The sequence below is a fragment of the Paramisgurnus dabryanus genome, chromosome 22 (genome assembly GCF_030506205.2).
Source record: "Paramisgurnus dabryanus chromosome 22, PD_genome_1.1, whole genome shotgun sequence".
In the NCBI taxonomy this organism is placed as follows: Eukaryota; Metazoa; Chordata; class Actinopteri; order Cypriniformes; family Cobitidae; genus Paramisgurnus; species Paramisgurnus dabryanus.
The window spans coordinates 3,764,839-3,787,638 of record NC_133358.1 but is presented as its reverse complement, the minus strand read 5'-3'; the positions used below and the strand labels follow the sequence as shown (position 1 = coordinate 3,787,638).

Here is a 22,800-nt window from a genome sequence, read left to right as displayed (position 1 = left end):
TCTGATGCCGAGATATAAGGCTTTGTTTACTCTGTTGCTAGGGTACTGTATTTGGTTGCTAGGGAAAAAATTGGCATCCCATAGTGATTACACTCTGAGTCACAAGTCAAATGGTCCAACCCCCGTGTCTCTACGATGTTCTGATGCGGAGATATAAGGCTTTGTTTACTCTGTTGCTAGGGTACTGTATTTGGTTGCTAGGGAAAAAATTGGCATCCCATAGTGATTACACTCTGAGTCACGAGTCAAACGGTCCAACCCCCGTGTCTCTACGATGTTCTGATGCGGAGATATAAGGCTTTGTTTACTCTGTTGCTAGGGTACTGTATTTGGTTGCTAGGGAAAAAATTGTCATCCCATAATGATTACACTCCGAGTCACGAGTCAAACGGTCCAACCCCCGTGTCTCTACGATGTTCTGATGCGGAGATATAAGGCTTTGTTTACTCTGTTGCTAGGGTACTGTATTTGGTTGCTAGGGAAAAAATTGGCAACCCATAATGATTACACTCCGAGTCACAAGTCAAACGGTCCAACCCCCGTGTCTCTACGATGTTCTGATGCGGAGATATAAGGCTTTGTTTACTCTGTTGCTAGGGTACTGTATTTGGTTGCTAGGGAAAAAAATTGGCATCCCATAATGATTACACTCCGAGTCACGAGTCAAACGGTCCAACCCCTGTGTCTCTACGATGTTCTGATGCGGAGATATAAGGCTTTGTTAACTCTGTTGCTAGGGTACTGTATTTGGTTGCTAGGGAAAAAATTGGCATCCCATAATGATTACACTCTGAGTCATGAGTCAAACGGTCCAACCCCCGTGTTTCTACGATGTTCAGATGCCGAGATATAACTGTTTGAATTTTGTGTTGCTAGGGTGCTCAAAAGTGGTTGCTAGGGGCGTGGCTTATACCTATGTAAGTATCCTGAGAGACTGATTGGATGCCTGAGTAAAATGAGCCCACCCCCATGTCTCTATGACACTGTGGTGCAAAGATATCCATCTGGGCATTTTATAATGGCAGTCTATGGGAGATGTTGCTAGGGTGCCCAAAATTGTTGCTAGGGGCGTGGCTTAATAGCTCTGGGATGATCCTGAGAGACTGATTGGATGCCCGAGTAAAATGAGCCCACCCACTTATCTCTACGACACTGTAAAGCAAAGATATCCCATCTGGAACTGTTTTATTCCCTTATATGGACATGTTTCCTGCCCCATTATAAGTCAATGGGAATTTTCGGGTGCCTCTTACACCCCAGGGGTACAACTTACACCCCATTGTGATGTATGTTCTTACAGAGTCTACCCCCCTCTTCAAATGTTATAACCCACATGTTTCTACAAAATCCTCCAGCGGAGCTATGACCCGTCAAAGTTGGGCGCAATGTTAAGTCAATGGGATTTTTCGGGTGGTTTTTCGCCCCCCTTTCGGAAATCCTGCACCCGATCGCTTATAAAAGTCATAGCAGACGTGTCCTCAACAAGCCGGTCATTTTGAGCCCTGTTTCATTGGTCTACGACAAACCGTGCGGGACGAGTTACGCGCCGAAAAAGTGTCCAGATATAAGAATAAATAAATAAATAATAATAAGTATGAGCAATAATAATAGTGATGCCTTGCATAAATGCAAGCACCACTAATAAATAATAAGTATGAGCAATAATAATAGTGATGCCTTGCATAAATGCAAGCACCACTAATAATAAGTATGCAAGATAGTAATAGTGATGCTTTGCATAAATGCAAGCACCACTAATAATATCCCTGAGCAATAGTAATAGTGATGCTTTGCATAAATGCAAGCACCACTAATAAGTATGAGCAATAATAATAGTGATGCCTTGCATAAATGCAAGCACCACTAATTATAAATAATAAGTATGAGCAATAGTAATAGTGATGCCTTGCATAAATGCAAGCACCACTAATAATAATATCCCTGAGCAATAGTAATAGTGATGCTTTGCATAAATGCAAGCACCACTAATAAGTATGCAAGATAGTAATAGTGATGCTTTGCATAAATGCAAGCACCACTAATAAGCTTAGATACAATAACAGTATGTTGGCTTTGTCAAGCCAACATAATAAGTTTAAGTGCAACAATAGTATGTTGGCTTTCTCAAGCCAACATAATAATATGTATTTATATGTGCTAACTTTTGTTTTTTTATATCTTTTGAATATAATATGAATTAGAACATTTTTGTCATTGTTTATAAGCCATTTTGTACAGTACATTTCATAGAATAACAACCTGAAAAAGATGTAAAAAGAACATGCCAAGCTTAACATTGTGAATTGCACAAAACCTTGATTCGCATTTCATTAGATATTGTTTTTCGGGAAACCGTCCGTGGATATAACCCTAACTCCAAACGAAACTTAAATGAAATGTTAAATAATTTATTGTACAAAAAAATGGGTTGCAAATATAGCTGCAAGCAGCGATACAGGGCCAAGCAACTTTAGGGCAATGAGCACCCACTGCACAGCAAGCACCCACGACGCAGCAAGCTCCCAAAGCACAGAGCAGAACAACGGCGGTGCAGAGCAACAACAGCAAAGATGGCAAAATTTGTACGCAAGACCTCAGAATCTCAATGCAAGCAATTTATCAGATGTGCCAGTTTTAACAACATTGTTGAAGCAGGCTGTGGAAAAGAGCTTTCAGAGCTGCATACATTCACATACACCAATCATCAAAGGAGCAGAAATGACACAGCAGATCAGAAATAAAACATATACAAAGTATAATAGAATCAGATAACTTCAGTGAGAAAGAAGTCGAGACAAACACCCCTCACACGGAATTTAAACCCATGACCTCAGAATCACAATGCAAGTGATCTATTGTATGCGCGATGGAAAAGAGCTTTCAGAGCTGCAAGCATTGACATACGCCAATCACCGAAGGTGCAGAAATGATAACCGCAGATATGAAATAAGTTATACAATGTATATGAGAATGAAGTCATGAAGAACATTCCTCACTCAGGATTAGAACCCAAGACCTCAAAATTTCAATGCACATGATTTATCAGATGTGCTACTCAGTTAACATGTTATAACCATATCGTAGCTTTCAGAGTTGCAAGCATTGACATATGTTAATCACTAAAAATTTAGATATGACACAGCAGAGCAGAACAAAATGAAATCCAATGTATATGAGAATCAACTTAAGGGAGAAAGAAGCCAAGACAAACATTCCTCACATGGGATTCGAACCCAAGGCCTCAGAATTTCAATGCATGTGACTAAAAAGATGCGCCACTCAGTTGACATGGTTGAAGAGGGCAGCGGAAAAGACCTTTCAGAGCTGCAAGCATTGACAAATGCCAATCACCGAAAGTGCAGAAATGACAGAGCAGAGCAGAAATAACAAAAATACAATGTATTTGAGAATCAGATAACTTAAATGTCAATAAAGTAAAGAATAATATTTTGTATAGTAATTCACATAACATGCAAATATTGTCAGATTTGTTTTATTAAGACAAAGAGACAGCATCCCAGGCACTATCAACTTTATTTCTTAAAAATGTGCTTGGGTGCAAAAAATCTGTTCGTTAATTTTTCTATGAGGATTGCTCCAAAGATTATATGAGCAGAACCTGCTAGAGAAAATGTGTAAAAGGAGTAGTGAAAAAAACATTTGACACATGCTTTACAATAACACATTAACAGAATGTTGGAAAATGACAAAAGACACAGTATTCGGAAGGCTTTAATAAGGTAGGTTTGATGCTCCCATGTCCGACAAAGGCCACAGGATCGTTGATTTTAAAATGTGATTATAGATTAGTTGTATTTTCTTGCGACGATACTCTGACATATACTCCTATGGCCGATAGCGCTAGTTGGCATGTTTGCCCATTATAGTTTTAAATTATTATTATGCTATTATTATCATCATCACCAACGCGCATTGCATGCTTCTCCCTGTGCAAGAAAGCTTGTAATGCGCGTGGCTTGGACATTTAGCTTAGTTGCGACGTAAAGGGACACTAAGTTACAACTTATGCACTACTAAATATTTTTGCGTTGCACCATAAAACTTTGTTAGAGTGTAACTCTACATACAAACTAAATGTTTACGAAAGCCCTCGATCAGGAGTAACGATTGGAATAATATAACAGCCTGACTAAACTAAATCAATAAGATTTTGTTTAACTCCATAGACTTGAATTACTTATATATATATATATATAAGTAAATAAATTACTTTGTTAGCAGCTTTCAACATGAACTCATCCTAAACAGTGCAAGCACACCTCTTTGTGCATCGGTCTATGTTGTGCATGTCAAAAAAGTCATAAACAAATGCCAAATCACTATTTATTTATTGATCCTTGTTCACTTACCACCTACTGACTACGTCATGCCTTACAAAGAGGTGGTGCAACTGAATTAAGTGCAGAATTAGTTACAAACTAGCTAGTAGTTACGTAGTCTTTAGGTTCCAGTTTAAGCAAGAACTTACGGATGGCTGATGCAACCCTATCCTGGGTATGAAGTGCTCAAATTAACGTTTCATGTTTAAGATTGCGGCCGTGACAGTGTTTGTGTGTATTTAATTAACAATTTTCTGTAGACACCAAGTTTTGTGTTTGCACTATAGTTTTTACAGAACACAAAGAAAAATCAGGACAACAATGGGCAGTTCTTCTTTTGTTCTTTATTGTGCACAAGTTAACTCTGCAACATGTTACTTGTTTCTCATTGAATCATGAACTGGTCAACCAGTACCTTACACAGAGTTAAACAACAACTAAATACACTACACCTAAAGTACTGAAACTTAGTAGTTATTTAGCAATAATCATTTATCAGACACACGCACAAAGTAAAACTCCAACCCTGATCAACACACCTGAGCAAGCTAATCAAGGTCTTCATAATCACTAAACAATCACAGGTGGGCAAGTTTGATTAGGGTTGGAACTATTTCAAAACATTCTAATCACAGGCTAATGAAGATAACTGTTGCTATGCCAAATAACAAATTAAGGATAATTGTTGAGGGTTTTTTTTTTATTCTTCCTCCAAACAGCAGTCATCATTTAGTCAAATATACGTCGTTTCGAAACCAGAAAAGTCACCTGTTAAACTCCAAAATGTATGTATATATATATATATATATATATATATATATATATATATTACATATACATTACTAAAACAAATTATGTGAATGCCTTGTTAAAGAGAAAAGTTTTAAGTCTAGATTTAAAGGTATCTACTGCGTCTGATTCTCGGACAACGGTTGGTGAATCATTCCAGAGCTTTGCAGCGATTTTTGTGTGAGCATATCAGTGAACACCCCTGACCACTCGGTGAGTTTCACATCTTTGTAAACGAAAGTCTAATGCATTTTAGGAAGGATTGTTCCAGTGCACCATTAAACCCATTGCTGAGGTCTGAGCTGAAACACAAACACGCGAAAATTCTCATGGCACCCGCAAATGTCGAAATTTCGGTCAAAACCATTCTATTTCACCATAAACAATCTGAAAACAGGGCTTTAAGTCTAAAATACCGAACTTGTCCTTTAAATATGGGTATGTTTCTTTAATAATACCAAATTTTAAGCAAAAATTTCTAAAGTGTGGTTTCCCAGACAGGGTTTAGATTAATCCAGGACTATGTCTTGGTTATATAAGGACATTTAAGTAGTTTTTACAACCACACATTACAAAAACAAACTGGTGTGCATATTGAGACAGAGCAATGGTACTGATATATTTTAAGATATGTCACTACAAGATGTTTTTAAAGTAAGGCAGTAAAAATAGTATAAATAGAAACTGCCCCTCGCCTCTGGCCCAATAGAATCTGGACCTTCTTTTGATAGACCTGCCCCACATATACACAACCCAGACAACGATGTCGTTTAGTAGACATGCTGATTGGCTAAGTGTGTTTTGGTACTTGGCCCGACTTCGTTTTCCAAAGTGTTTTTTAAAAATCATGCATCCCGCCTTTAACAAAATAAATAAGGCATTATGATATATACAAATCCTCCATACTTTAAAACAGATGCTTAGTTTGTGGGTCATAATATCTGTGACCCGTCACGGAGACCAGTGACACAAGTCGGCAGCACAACTTTTGATATGAGAAAATTTCAAAATTGGCAAAATTGGTGATTTTCGTTTTTTGCAGAATCTGTTAGTTGAGATCACAAAGAAGCCTCTCCATGTTTGAGATAGCAGTTTTTGTATATTTAAAAGCGTACATTTTGTGGTTGAAATCGGCTTGTTTTTCAGGAGATTCTAGTGTGCAGCGGGGAACAGCGTGGCTACTTATTAGGGATAGTTCACCCAAAAATGAAAATAATGTCATTAATGACTCACTCTTATGTTGTTCTAAACTCGGAAGACCTCCGTTCATCTTTGGAACACAGTTTAAGATGTTTTAATGTTAGGTTTAGTCCGAGGGCTTTCTGTCCCTCCAATTTATGTACGGTTTCCAAGTCCAGAAGGTAATAAAAACATCATCAAAGTAGTCCATGTGGCATCAGTGGGTCAGTTAAAATGTGTCGACGCATCGAAAATACATTTTGGTCCAAAAATAGCAAAAATTACGACTTTATTAAGCATTGTCTTCTCTTTCAGCTCTTTTGTGAACCGTGTGAAGTCACGTGACTGTAGTGACGCAGCTGACCTGTTATCCTCAGACATGTTTGCGTAGTTTTTTTTTCAAACTTACGTCTCCCCAGACTGTAAACAAAGCGCGGACGCACAAAAAAAAGCTGGGCTGCAACAGATAACAGTCAGCCACGTCATACGTTATATTCTATTACCAGACGTTCATGCAAAATCTGATGTAAATAATAGACTATATATCTATATTTTATGGATTATATGCATTTGTGGACAAAAATGGTCACTGGATGATTCGCACATCTGAAACAGACTGGATTCGACTTGTTCAACAGAAAGGTAAAAAGTCCTGTTTATTTTTTGCATGTTGTCATCCGGACTTCTGTCACTAAATACTACATATGATGATAGGACATCTGTATCTCAAAACGGCTTTACAGGGGGTATGGCTCAGCTAAATGAGAAGTAAATGAGCCCTTTTGTCTCTCCCAGGGGGAGAAAGGTAAAACTTTGGAGTCTATTTTCTCCGCTTTGAGGTTTTTTGAGTTCCTACATTCAAATGGCCACAACTTCTCCAATATTATCAGATTTCCATGTGTTACACATCGTGATAGGTCACATTTTCTATAAAAACTCATAGAAAGAGCAGCTGGTGAACGGCAGTATGTTAGTAGATAACGTCGCTGCTTAATTTATTTAACGCAGCCCACGTAAATTGATCTGTAAATACCAGCAAATCCCTTTGACAAATATCTCTGAGCCAAGAGATGTGTCACTGCACGATGACATATGTTCTCTTTATTAGTCTTATCCACCTTATTATTGCCTTCTAAATGAATCACCTTTTTTGTCCTTGAGACTAGCTCCTGATACTTGAACTCTGACCTCACATGTGTGTATTTGTTTTAGATCACTAAGGTGGTGTTAAGCAAAGGTTGGCGCTGTCTGGAGTGTACGGTGTGTGAGGCTTGTGGGCAGGCGAGTGATCCTGGCCGTTTGCTTCTGTGTGACGACTGTGATATTAGTTACCACACATACTGTTTGGACCCACCACTGCAGAACGTACCCAAAGGCAGCTGGAAGTGCAAGTGGTATGTGCACGCACGCACGCACGCACGCACGCACACACACACACACACAGGGTCCTCTTCAACATTAAACATTTTGCATAAAAAGTAAATTAAACCTTCTTTTAGGACAAGTAAGTGTGTTAAATGTTGATGTAGTTTTAACACAAAATGTAATTTCTGATTTCTTTCTGAATTTTTTTTATTTAGGGTAAAATATGATCAAAACATGATATTGACAGGATGTTACTTTCTCTTCATTTTTATTTTCTTCCAGCAGTCTGTTAAATCTTTCTCCACCACCTCAGTCCTTCTGCGCACTCTTTGTTATCCTTTCTTGCACTTCATCACCAATTCATTTTGCTTCCTTTTCACTCTGTCTGCCCTAAACTATCTTGATCTTTAGCAGCTGTTTTCAAACAAGATCAAAATGGATTTTCTACATATTTGCTGTAATGTTACTTGTAATCCCCATTCACACAGGGCTAGGTTTGTGTTGCATTGTGACATATTTATGTTTGGCTTTACTTGGATTCAATCAAATATTTTTAGTACAGGACAGTCAATGCTAAGCCAAATGCAAACATGAGGTGTGTCCACAAAATAGAATAAAAAGAATAGCCACAAAATGTGTTTAAAGGGATAATTTTAAACTGTACTGTATGTGTGCCCACTTGTGTTTTTATCACTGTTTAACTGGATTATTTCTCATTTAGGTGTGTATTGTGTACTCAGTGTGGTGCTACGTCACCCGGCCTGCGCTGTGAGTGGCAGAATAACTACACGCAATGTGGCCCCTGCGCGAGTCTCTCTGTGTGTCCTGTTTGTGCACACTGTTACAGAGAAGAAGAACTCATCATACAGTGCCGGCTGTGTGACAGGTGGGCGACACTCCAACATGCTGGATGGCCATAAAGGCAGGATAAATGACTAACATGGAAAACTGCTCAGCACTAGATTAGTACATGAATAAATGCCAGTGTTGATGAAAAATATTACACTCTATTGTTCCTCTTATAATTTTCTATTTGAGGTTTGGTCTTTTTTTGGCTGACCGGTTGTTCTTGTTTCCCAACCGTGATGTATTTTATATGGTTTTGACTATAGGTGGGTTCATGCCTCATGTCAGGGTCTGAACTCTGATGAAGATGTTGAGAATGCAGCAGACGATGGCTTTGACTGCTCCCTGTGTAGAACACAAACTCCTGGTAAGACTTACTAATAGGAGTCAACCCAGAGCTCCAGAGATTTGTATCAGTGTTATCATCAGAATAAAAATGCTAGTAGAAGAGAACTAGTATTAAGAAAAACTTTAAGCTAAAATGTGACCCGTCACGGAAACCAGTGACACAAGTCGGCAGCACAAGTTTCGAGAAAATGAGAAACAAAGTTTTTTTTTCAAAATTTGTGATTTTCGTTTTATTGCAGAATCTGTTAGTTGAGATCACGAAGAAGCCTCTCCATGTTTGAGATAGCAGTATATGTATATTTAAAAGCGTAAAATTTGCGGTTGAAATCGGCTTGTTTTTCCAGAGATTCTAGTGTGCAGCGGGGGGCGTCATTGTCTGTGTGTATATTTACATACTGGATAAGCTTGTGTTTTCGCCTCCACCCCCAAATGGAACAGCGTGACTACTGAATAAGGATAGTTCGCCCAAAACTGAAAATAATGTAACTAATGACCCTTATGTCGTTCTAAACTCGGAAGACCTCCGTTCATCTTCTGAACACAGTTTAAGATGTTTTAACGTTAGATCTAGTCCGAGAGCTTTCTGTCTCCTCCATTGAAAATAAAACAACATCAAAGTAGTCCATGTGACATCAGTGGGTCAGTAAGATTGTGTTGAAGCATCGAAAATACAGTTTGGTCCAAAATAGCAAGAATTATGACTTTATTCAGCATTGTCTTCTCTTTCGAACTCAAGCGTGAAGTTACGTGACTGTAGTGACACGGCTGCCCTGTTCCTCAGACATGTTTGCTTAGTTTTTTTTTTCTTCAAACTTATAGCGTGCGTCTCCCCAGACTGTAAATGAAGCTCGGGCGTACAAAACAAAAGAAAAATAAAAGAAGCTGGGGCAGAACAAATAACAGTCAGCCGCATGGTACGTCAGCCGCGTCACTGACTTTATGGGGCGCCGCAGTCGGATGACGTCAAAGTACCGTGAGAGCTCTTCAAGAAATCTTACGGAGTAGTTTAATTTTGACTCGCTCTCGCGGTACTTTGACGTCTTGCAGCGCAGCATGAAGTTAAACTTAGATAAGTTACACAGAGATCGTTGAATTCTTTATATAATTGGCTACATGTTTTGTCTATCAATATTTTCCATGAAGTCATTGGCTGATGGAGGAACGAGCGATTGGTAACATTATGGACTGCTGTTTTTGGATTATCTATTATACTACCTCCCTATTTTAAATACAAACTTTGAAGGCGGGTTCTTGTGTTTAACGGAACGTAAATACCGGAGTGTAATATGATACTCCCTTACATGTTACGATGTAAATAGTCCTCAGATTGTATATTATATTGTATTACCAGAAGTTCATGCGAAATCTGATGTAAACAATAGACTATATATCTATATTTCACGGATTATACGCATTTGTGGACAAAAATCATTGGATTCACACATCTGAAACAGACTGGATTCGACTTGTGATCCCCACAAAGGTAAAAGTCCTGTTTATTTTTGCATGTTGTCATTCGGACTTCTGTAATAAAATACTACATATGATGCTACAACATCTGTATCTCAAAACGGCTTAACAGGGGGTATGGCTTAGCTAAATGAGATGTAAATGAGCCCTATTGTCTCTCCAGCCAGGGAAAAGGGAAAGTGTTAAATTTTTCTTTCTCAAATTTCTCAGCATTCTCTTTCTTGAATGTGTTACATTCAAATGGCCACAACTTCTCCAAATCTTATCAGATTTCAATGTGTTACACATCGTTGGAAAGCTTAGAAACTGCACTTTCAGAATCTGTGAATAACTCAAAATGCCCCAGACTTGTGTCACTACTTTCCGTGACTGGTCACAAATAAATATTAAAACTGGAAATTACAAAAGAAAAAGGTAATGTTCTTACAATACTAACGAAAATGACAGAAAAATCAGGCTTTTTTTAATTTCCCAATTAATGTTGGCTTGTCTGGACAAATTGCTAACTGTAGGGTAGTCAATAAGAATTTTAAACCTTACCCCATTTTTAACTGGCCTCAGGTGTGGTTAACGAGGTCTGAAAACCCTTTACACAAACCAAATGAGCTGGTTGATCTTTTTAGTGGCAAGTAAATTCAATCAAAAAATTATTATTTTTATACCTGATTTTATAATAGCTAAGTGTTTATTTAAAAAACAGATGGCCTAAATTTTTAGTCAAGCTGATAACCTGTTTGTGTGAATTAATCAGCAGTTACCGTAATCCTTAAGTGACTGTTTCCTGTTGTGTTGCTACAGGTTGCACAATGCTCCTGGACATCACTGAGCCTCCGATGCAGATGCTAACAAAAGTCAAAGAAATTGGTATTTGTGAATTACTTTGTTCTTAAACTCCGTTTTTGAAATGATTTTATTCTGAATAACCAAAGTACCGCAAGAGTGCCATATGAATCACATGTCAATTACCAATATTTTTGTGCTGTTTTCTGGCAGACTTCAAGCAGACATACACTCAGGATGGAGTTTGTTTAACAGAATCTGGCTTGTGTCAGCTCCAGAGTCTGTGTATTCAGACCTCCCGCCGCAGACGACACAAACCCAAACTGAAGTTAAAGATCATCAATCAGAACAGTGTAGCTGTGCTGCAGATGCCTCCCGACCCCCAATCTGAGCCTTTTAGGGATGGTGATGTTGATGAAAGTAGAGGTAAAGATTTTTGTGTGTTTGTGCTTCAAAGTAGCAGTTACGATTACAGGAGCGACCGTACGTAATTGCCAAAAGCCACCATTACAGCTGTCCACCTGCGCTCAGGTGTTATGCACATTGATTACAGAGGTGAATTAGAAGCTTTAATTAATGTAGGCTGTAGGTTAAATACAAACAGTGTTAAAGTTACAGTAGTAATTAAGTCAGGTCAAGTCAATTTTATTTATAAAAAAAAATCTTTTTACAATTGTTTCAAAGCAGCTTTACATTAATGAAAGCAGGAGAAAACACAGAAAAAATTGATTGACAACAAAAGTAAAAGAGTACAGTAGAGTTGGGTCCGAGTCCACCTTTGTCGAGTACGAGTCAAGACCAAGTCCTTAAACATCAAGTCCGAGTCCAAGTCCGAGTCCAAAAGGGTCCGAGTTGGACTCAAGTCCGAGTTCTTAAAGGCCGAGTCCAAGTCGAGTCCGCCCGAGTCCAGAAAGAAATTAAATTGAAAAAAGATACAAAATTTGTATTGTAAATGGTTACTTTCTATTAATACTTTAACCTTTCAACCCATTTAACCAATGGCAATATAAAAATGTAATAAAAATACCTCTATTGCATCTTGTCATTGCCATTGAACATTTTTATTCTATGTCAACTAGTTTCCTTTTCAAAGAAAAGAAAGGGATATGGAGGTATCTTCTTTTTATCAGATGTCTTGCAAATAAATTCTCTATGATTTTCGTAAGAAAAACAAATTATTGCTGACTTTGAGGACATCGTGCTAGCCACGCATTGATGTGTGTGATGTGTTTGTCTGCAAGTATGATGCAACTGGCTGCTGCCTGCAAGTGTGTTGCAGTAAAATAACAGGAGGGGAGACGGTCCCGTACACACTGCATATTAAATTGGGTTGTCACTTCACCTTTTAATGCTTAATCCTGTACACACACACTTCAGTAATTTACGCTATCTACGTACAAAAAAGCCGAGGTCGAGGACCTGGCAACACTGCAAGACCGCGCGCGCTGTGAAGCAGCCTCACAAAAGAAGCGTACAATACACAACGCCCGGACGAAGGTTTATTGCACAATGCTGTTAGATTATTTTGGTCAAAGCTGTGAGTGATAAGCACACGAGACGGCAGAACGTTGCTATGGTTATCTCTGTGTCAATCATCACATTTTCGGGAGTGAGTCTTGTTCCATACAGACATGAAACGAACATTTAGGGGATTCACTCCCGCATTTAAATGCGTTTGTCACTCTTGAAAGTTTGCAGTGTGTACGAGACGAGACATTAATTAATTTCTCATCTCAAGTTCATGCTGTTTTTAATGTTGCACATGACGTGGACTCGACTGTACTCGGGATATTTTCCGAGTCCAAAATGTCCAAGTCCGTGTCAAGTCTGAGTACAAATTCACCCGAGTGCGTGACAAGTCCGAGTTCATTCAAAATTGGACTCGAGTCCGAGTCCAAGTTCGAGTACCCCAACTCTAGAGTACAGATTAAACTGTACTAGCGAGCGTAGTAATAATGTAACATATTCAGTACCAGAGAGTTCTAACTTAAGCCAATGTCAGCTGACTCCCTAGGGGTTGAAAAAACTTCTAGGAGAAAAAACCCTAATTTTATTAGGGGAAAAAGTCATTTGGAGAAAAAAACCTTAAAAAGAGAGACAGACGTTGTCAGAATCTATAGCAGGGGTCCCCAACCTTTTTTCACCACGGACCGGTTTCAGCTTTAAAAAAATTTTGCGGACCGGGGGGTGAGATTGGGGGGGGGGTCGTTGAGTTGCCAGTCAAACGTGCTGAAAATCCTCCTTTTCGAAATTTACGTTTTAAACGGGGGTAAAGTAAACCATGCATTAGGAAAATTAATAATTGCTTTATTTAGGCTATAGTATATTTTCTATAGACGTGTAAAACCATATTTTGGCGGATTGTTTTTTACTTTCATTGTTTTTACTAGTTTGCCTGCCCATTTAGTCTTAATATTTAATGGAACCTAAACGAACTTGGCTTGCTGTTTTCGAAGGCAGCTCGAATCTTGGTCGGGCTCGAGACCCAATTCCAAGTAACAGAAGAGAAGAAAAATGCAGTGAAGGAGGAGAGATGCCAGAAGAATTGCGGCTGGGCGCAGAGGCACGGAGACTCACGTTTACCATGATAAATGATGATTGACAAGTTTAGGTTCCTTTCAAACCTACGTTAAAGTGTAGCCGTTGAAATATTATTAGCCTAATAGTTTATTTTGATCATGGTGCTACGATCGATGGATAATTCTGAAGTTGTTTTAAAGAAGAATAAAATAATTACTTTTCAGTCATTTGCGCTGTCACACATTTGAACGTCTCCGCATATGTACATCATTGCGACGTGCATTTGCAAATGATTCATAAAGTCATACCTCCGCAATTCTTTGATCGATTGTGTTTAAGAAGTACTGTATGCTCAAACTCTAATGACAGCAATGTGATCGCTGATGCGCTGGTAGAGAGAGAGGCGGAGAAAAAGAGAGAGAGTGCGGCTCTGTTCAAAAGTGGAAATGATTGATATTATTTGAAGTCGGCTCTTACAGTACAAAATACCCGATTAAGCTATTAAGTGGCTATTATACACATTTTTTCGGGACGTTCTTGCGACCCGGTGGAAACTTGTCCACGACCCAGTACTGGGTCGCGACCCGGTGGTTGGGGACCTCTGATCTATAGAGAATATACTACAGATGTGGCCTTTAACAACGCGCGTTTTCTCACGCGGCATTCGCCAAATCTTCTCGCGGAGTCACGCAGAATTCTGCAAGTGTTTTCGGGGGGGCTACTTTCCCTTTTCCCTTAATGTGTTTCGCTTCACAGAAATCAACCAGGTGGCGCATAAAAACTAAATGTTGTTTCCAGAAGTTAATAAGGGCATTGCTGAATATTTAACATTTCTATTAAAACAGCAAAGTGACGTCAACCCCTTCTTGCCGGCATACAGCGCATACAAATATTAAGATGACTGTACGTGCAATGGGCATTTATACTAAGTGCAACAAAGAATTTAGTGTGAGTCTAATACACTTAACTCTATTTACAATGAATATCTTAATTATTTGTATTGTCGAATTTTGACACCGTTTCATTGTTTGTTCATAATATTAATAATTATGTCAGTTTTTCTAAAATTATTAATATTTTAAGAGATTCATGTGGTATAAAAATACATGTTTTAAAGTTAAAAATGTTGTAGAAATATATTAGTATTATTGTTCTTAATATATTAAGAACAATAATATGACACATGTATATTGCGCTAAATTGCTTTACATATGGAAAGAGGAATTCTTCTCAACCACCACCAATAAAGTTTAAAAAAAATTCTTTAGAAAAACGGCGTTTAAACCCATGCAGAGCGAACAAGAAAACATAGGCCTATGCTTACATACTGTACAGTGGGCATATGATATCTTTATTTAGTTTTACATATTTAAAACTTTAATAATACCTTTCTTACGCATATGGGCAGTCAGTGTTATGATTTTTTTTAATCCTTTCAGCCGTTATTCATAACAGTAAAAATATTCAGTGGCTTTGTAAATATATTACTAAAATAATGGATTAAAGTAACTTTATAAAATCTCTTAATGTCACTTATGTATTTTTTAGTTGGTCAAAACAAAATAAATGGCTAGAAATAGAACAGACATTTTAATTTAAAATGTACATATATTATAGGCGTATATTATAGGTCCTTCCAGATATCTTATTTCAGACGTTCGCAGTCAACACTTTTAAAACTTATTTATATAAAATCTAATTTATAAATTAAAAAACAAAGTTTTAAGTTAAGACAATAATAAATATGTTTATTTTTATTGAAAGAAAAACGTAGAAAATGTTATTATGGGTATAGTTGATGCAAATATAGTGTGCAGTATACAAAAAATGCAAACAAATTATTTCTAAAAGTGGCAAGATTTTAAAAAGATAAAGGTGGTATAAAGAAAGACATGAGAAAAGTAGAGGTATGCAGAAGAGCACAGTTTAGTTATTGTTAATTAAAGCGGTTTTATACACCTTTGTTTGAATTGACAAGCATTTTATTCGCCATTTTCAACACATTTTGTGATTGATTTACTGATTTATTACAGAAAATTGTTGTCAGAAGCAAAGCTATTGTACAAAGCATCTTTATATGTATGTTTTAAAGTAAAAATGTTGTAAAAAATATATTAGTATTCTTTTATATTAAGAATAACAATATGATACATTTATATTGCGCTAAAATGCAATATACCCGTGTTGCGTGGAGCGAACAAGAAAACATATGCTCATTCGGCATATGATATCTTTTTTATTTAGTTTTACAGTTTTAAAAGTGGCAAAAAAGTTCTTAAAATCTAATGAATACTGGTTTTGTAAAATGTATATAACTGCAGATGCGTGTGTGGGATCCGGGCAGGTATCCTTTTCCTCCTGACCTTGACGCATGGTCGCGGGAAAGCGAGAAATATATTTTTTTTTAAGTAAAAATATTTTGCACAATTGATATATTACTTATGAATATTTTAGGAAATTATTTTTGACACACGTAGGTTATTACGTGTATTTTGGATTTTAATTTCATTACTGTCTGTGCCTATCCGTGGCCTCATCCGAGCGCACTTTCTTTGTCTTGCGTCTTTTGAAGACATTGGTACGGAGCACCATGACCCATAAAAGACTCACACACCTTTCCCTGATGCATGCCCACACAGAAATACTGAACTCCCTGGACATTCGTCCCCTAGCTCATGAGAGACTTTGGAATCTCTATTATACAACAGGCGCAATGCGCGACGCGAGTTTTTTCTGCTCGAGTAAAGAGCGCGTTGATAATATGCGTATTAACGGAATGACAACGCAGGTTTGTTTATTACATACATGGATGCGCAGCAGCACAAAAACGCTTTTTAATATGAAAAATTAAAGGATTAAAATGTAACAGATTATTATTGAGTCTCTTGGACATAAATGATGACCAATTATGAGACGTTAGAAGGCTTAAAGAGCTGCTTCATCTGTAGCTAAGTAAGTAAATGCTTTGCTTTAAACCAGAGTCGTATAATAACAGAGTCACGAAACGCTTTGATCTCGCCGCCGCGCGGTCACGTGATTCATGTAACGTTATACAGTTCCAAACCAAGCAGGGCTGTCAATCTGTTTGCATAGGTTTTCAGCTATTTTAGGTAAATATTAGCTTGTAATGGGAATTGATCACTATACTTACTGTGTTTATAACGTTTTTTTACTAGGGAGTGATGGAAATACAGTAAATCAGTTAATAAAGATAAACAGTTAATTGTGACCCAAATATAACTGTGGTTATCTATACCAACTACAGCAACACAGTTTATCTTTTATTTTTGTAGCAAAATATGGCTATATAAATGGCTATCAATCTGCTAAAAACATAATTCCTACACTTTTACTATATTAAAATCACAAAAAAGATCGCCAACGTTATTTGTAACAGTGAAGCATAACAGAAACACACTAAATTCATATTTTAAATTCACACTAAATGTTAATATAATCATACATGATTTTAGAGGATACATCACATTACTTACCAAACACAATGAAACACATAGCAGCATTGTGAAGCAGTGTGACTTTCTTATAAGGCATTTAGCTTGTCGCTGTTGCCCCCTAGTGTTACTCGTAATATATAAAAAAAGATAAGTATAAAGTAGATGGCCACCAGTAATAAAATATTAAACCATTAAATCTATATTATTCACACATTATACACAACTCATTAAAATATAAAAAATTTACTAGTTATTATTAACGATAATCATTACCTACTGCAGAGTTCATAAAATATCACTGTTGACTATATTAATGAAATGTCCGAAAATGTAAAGAGAAACGGTAATTTCATAGATTTACCAGCAGGTGCCATTGAAATGAATGGGCTTCAGTGCTGCATTTGGAACTATGCGTCACTACCGGTCACTACATGAATTGCTGTTACTTCCGCATTCCATTCTTACAACGGACGTCTATGTGAGTGTCGTAACTCTATTATTATACGACTCTGCTTTAAACAAATGCATCTACTTTTAAATGTTTTTTTTTAAATGCTGCCCAACGGATTTATTGTATATAATGACTCTGCACCTGTAGATATGGTGAGATGAGAAAACATTTTAAGTAATGCTTTTAAAAAAAACATTTCGCTGTCCAAGTGCTGAAATGGCTCTCCACACGTTTGTAAATTCTTTATCTTTTGTTTGTAACAAATAAAGTATTTTTACAGTACAAACCTTATATAAAGCCTATTCTAAAAATGTAATTATACACCATGTATTTCTTTATAAAAGTATACAATATCAGAACTAAACCCATCATTATTTTTGTTCAAATTATGAATTATTTATAAGTTTAAAAAAGACAGTGATAGTACTATTTAGTAAAAAAAATCTATATAAAAATATACTAGGTATGTTAATGTGAGAATATTTTACATCTGTTAATCGACGTGTGATTCTAACTTAAAAACGAAAGTAAAATATGTTCGTCCGCATGGACATTGAAAATTGTGAAGTTTAATTAATATTATATGTTGTTATAATATTATATGTTGTATGTAAATTGTAACGAAAGTAATTCCCCCTGGGATAAGTATTTTTGCTTCTGATTAATAGCGCATATTCATCTGAGAACTGATGATGTCTGTGTGTTTCAGACCCTGGCTGTGTGCCCTGAAGTGTATATGACAATAAAGTGGTAAATCTCAATGTATTTATTTTTAAAATGTATTTTAAATAGGCCTATAGGCTCATAGGTTTTTTGGTTAAAACAATTCACAGCACCCCCTGTTCAAAATGACTTCCAGCGGCCCTGCCTTGACGCTTTGTGTGTTCGACTTTAAATGGTGCGGCGCTGACTGGTCGGCGTATGACATCAGAGTACCGCGAGAGCAAAGGTAAAGTCGGACCATTTGTAACATTTCGACTTGCTCTCGCGGTACTTTGATGTCTTCGTTGCCGAACTGTCTGCGCAGCGCCACATAGAAACGCCCTTTGACTCTTTAAGGCAAAGTACCAGCAACATGAGAAGTGGTGGCACGCAAAAGAAAGTGAAGGTACGCAGTACGCTAAAATATAAAGTGTCTGTACTGCGAGCACTGGTATAGTTTTTTACATCGTGTGTTGCTCTTTCACCATTGTGCACCCGCGCACTCGCTCTGTAGTTTGTAGCTCGCGCTCCGGCTTCGATAAACAATGCCCGTTTCTCAATACCAAGTAGGGAAGAGTGGGGCAAAGTGAGCTAGTGGGTAAGTTGACCCACCCCCTTTATCTAGGCAACCATACAGATTTGTAGCCGTGTGACCACAAATACAGGTAGCAACCATAATTTATATTTGGCTATGTTAAAGAGAAGGACAAATTAAAGAGTTATGATTAAAGTATGATTTTTTAAACAAAAAAAAAGTTTTTATCCTATCAAAGTAAAATTTATACATACCAGGTATAAAGGCTGTTATGTTAAAGTAGATTTATCCAGGTCTAAATATTCATACCATAAATATTGGTGATAGGCTAATGTATAAAACCATGTGAATGATTTAGCTAAAAATTAGCCTGAATTACTAAGCTAGGCAGTTTCCCAGAACGGTGGCTGTGGGGCAAAGTGAACCAGATGGGGAAAACTGAACCAGGGGTTCAACCCCACCATGAGGCACTGTAACCATTGAATATGTTTCATTAAAAAAAAAAATCTGTGTAGTTTCGCACAACTGATTTGTTCATTTTTAAACATTTTAGAAAACATATCATGCCAAGACATTGCAATATTAATTAATTTTAATGCATTTGACATTTTGCAGGTCCACACTGAAAAAACAAACATACCACTCAGAAACGTCCATTGACAATCTCCAAACAATAAGTTGTTCCTCAAAATCTGTATTTTCATCTGATACAGACTCAAACATGAGTGAATGACATCAGAGTACCGCGAGAGCGATTTAAAACCAACCTCCTCCGCTTTATTTCTCGCGGTACTCTGATGTCATCTGCTTGTCGGTTCTTGTGGCGCTGCGTAAAGTTGACCACACCTAAAAAATGTACTGCTAAACTCGACAGAAATGCTCTGTATACCAGCACCTCCTTTATTAATTGTATAGCAGGAAAAGTTCTATTTTACTTCTCAGCGTGATAAATAGCTTACAAGGTTTGGTGTGTGAGCGTGTGAACTGACAGATATGCGTGTGTCTCATGGTGAATGCGTGGGACTTGAGAGCCTAGGTTATATCAACATATGTCAAATTAAGTTACCTGATATCCACTTAATTTTATAAGTTATAAACATTCATTTAAAATAACATACAGCGTATGTATTAGGCCTATTTACTTAAATTGCATTTTAACAAAGAAACTGCAAGGGTTGGAATTAAAACCCAACACGCTGGTGAAAACTGGATAAACCGGTTTTCTTTGATGAGGTGATCGATTAGCATTGGGGGTTGGCAAAGAATTGGCAGACATAGGGGTGGGTGGTTTTTAATTTCTTGACTCTGTGTCACTGGTAGCTGCTAAAACAAGCAGCTAAACCATGTACAATTAATTACATTTTGGAATTAACTTCCTTCATGTCTTTTTATTTATACGCTGTAAAAAATATTTTCTGAATTTTTAAGTAAAGTTAGCATTAAATATGTTTTACAAACAACTGGTTTACAAACTCTGGGATGTTTGTGATTATCATCATTCAGAAAAGTGGTGCTTGTGTTTAGACTTGTGTTTTACATGATTAAATCAGGAAGATTACATTAGTTTCTTTTCAGTGTAGAACAGTTTGTAATCAAAATGCAAAAATATAGTATATTTATAAACATTGCTGAAACAAAGAGTGAATTAAAATTAAAAAAGTAATAAAGTTAAAGCTGCTGATAATTTTGTTTATATTTACTAGCATTTTCTGAGTGAAAAATGTTTAGATTTTGTTAAGTAGCCTAAATCCTACTCCAATTTATTTCAGTGTAGGTTTCTCATTTTTATCAGCTTTCTTTTGCTTTTCAAAGGGCCGTCTACCTTTGCTACCGCCAGTGCTTTAATGTGGGCCGGTAGGCGCCAGTACTCAGTTCCGCCACTTCCAAATATAGCTCTTGAGCGTACCACCACCTCTCCCTGCGCCCAGAACGTACTTCTAGCGTATCAGAACGCTCATTTGCACATCTGTTTAAATCAGAGGCTTAATTTAATCCTTTGGCTGCGCTGCCGCTTTTCAAAGCGCCCTTCACAATGCAAGCTACCTAATTCGTCCCACCGAGAGCAGAGACTACATTACCCATACACCTTTGAGTTTTACAAGTTAAAAGCGCATGCGTAGCTTTTGCTGCTATCAATAGGCTTGTTCGACTTCATGCGGCGCCCCGAGAATCGACAGCCGGAAGACGTCACAGTATCGCGAGAGCGAGGCGAAATATGATTTCTTGAATCATTCTCGCGGTACTCTGACGTCATCCGGCTGTCGGTTCTTGCGGCGCCGCATGAAGTCGAACAAGCATAGTGTTAACAACGTGGTTTGGAGAGGTGTGTGAAACGCGCAACCATAGCTGCTCTGTTAAAATGAAAATACAATGAATACTTAATATGCCCTCCTGGTTTTAGACTCTGAGGAGTAAAAGAACAAGGTCAGAATCAGAGGACTCTCGCTGGCTGACATCCCACCAAGCCAGAATGATATCGCTGCAGGTCAGATGCAAGCTTTTTCCAATACCCTTTTGTAGGTACGTGAGAATCTCTGCTGTCGCGGCTGTCAGCTTGGTTCCCCTCGACGCAACTTCGGATTTCCTCAGACGATGTGCAGTGTAAAAACATTATTGAAATTGTATTATACATACTTGCTAAACTACAAGTGAACGAAATTTCAATGAATTTGAACGACGCGCACAGGAGTTTTATCACCCGCAAAATGGAAAACAATGGGACAAAATAAAGTGATGACTTTCGAGTTTCAAATGGCCAATATTTTGTTATTCTTGAACCCATAGACATGGTCTTGGTGTCCAGAGAGTATCTTTGCCCGACAGCGACAATATGTTATTAAAAAATAAATTACATCATTATGGATAAACGAGTGCTTGCAGAATATATATATTTGAGAATGCTTATCAGTACTTTTTTGTTTCTTAAACTTTAAAGATGAATATTCTCCTTTAGAGATGGGCAATTTTCAGCAATAGCACATTATATTCAAAATTTTGAGCTAATAAAAAGATTTTTCGCTTATTTAAATGACTTTATGTTTTTATGCACGTTTAGTTTTGGTGCAATTTCAGCAAAAGCTTGTAAATAGGAAATACACACAACACAACGTATATTTTCTATATGTTAAAAATGTTGTAAAAAAATACGTATTGTTATATAATAAGAATAACAATATGATACATTTATATTGCGCTCAAAATTAATTAGATATGGAAAGAGGAATTGTTCTCAACTACCACCAATAAAGTTTTAAAATTCTTCTTTAGAAAACGGCATTTAAACCCACGTGCACCGAACAAGAAAAAGTAAGCTTACATACAGTCCGTGTATGATAACTTTTTTATTTAGTTTTACATATTTTTATTTATATGCATTTAATAATAGTCTACCGTAAGGTCATAATGTACACACTGTTAAAAATGACTCAGTGGCTTTGTAAATATCTCTAAAATAAATGATTAAAGTAACTTGATAAAATCTCTTAATGCAGTTATGCGATTTTTTTTGTTGGAAAATAAATTACTAAAAATAGAACAGATATTTTGTGTAAAATGTACATATATTATTTGATGTATACGCCTTAATAATATAATATAATTATTACATTTACAGATTATTTTAGTCAATATATTTAAAAAGGTCAGAGTTATATATTTAAGTTTTTTAAAACTGTAATAATTGCATATTTTAAATTATTATTATTTCTATTTGAAATAAAAAATGTGTAAGTTTTACGCCTAACTTAAAGTATGATTGACTTTTATTTTCACATTGATATTATTTGAGTAAATGTAGGCACAAAATAAATTAATAATAAGTCAAACAAATGTCAATTTTAAACAATCACATAGCCAAAGGTTTTTAATCAGCAACGAAGAAACGGCGCCTTTTGCCGATGACAAACACCTCAGAAACTCCTCGAATTTATGAATATTTACACTCACAATATGATTTTATTTGTTTATTTTTATTATAACATATTATACAAATTCTCAGTGAAATGTATTAAACACCATTTG

General features: G+C 36.8%; 1 protein-coding gene across 15 annotated transcripts in view; it reads left to right on the top strand.

Annotated features, from left to right (window-relative positions):
- The window catches only part of kmt2ca (lysine (K)-specific methyltransferase 2Ca), a 297,061-nt gene that overhangs the window by 163,998 nt on the left and 110,263 nt on the right, over nt 1-22,800 (top strand). For all 15 annotated transcript variants that reach the window (XM_065294625.2, XM_065294622.2, XM_065294623.2 and 12 more), the window contains 5 exons: nt 7,521-7,702; nt 8,395-8,559; nt 8,786-8,886; nt 11,136-11,201; nt 11,331-11,543. In XM_065294625.2, the coding sequence (XP_065150697.2) occupies nt 7,521-7,702; nt 8,395-8,559; nt 8,786-8,886; nt 11,136-11,201; nt 11,331-11,543 (727 nt within the window). The remainder of the gene's footprint in view (nt 1-7,520; nt 7,703-8,394; nt 8,560-8,785; nt 8,887-11,135; nt 11,202-11,330; nt 11,544-22,800) is intronic.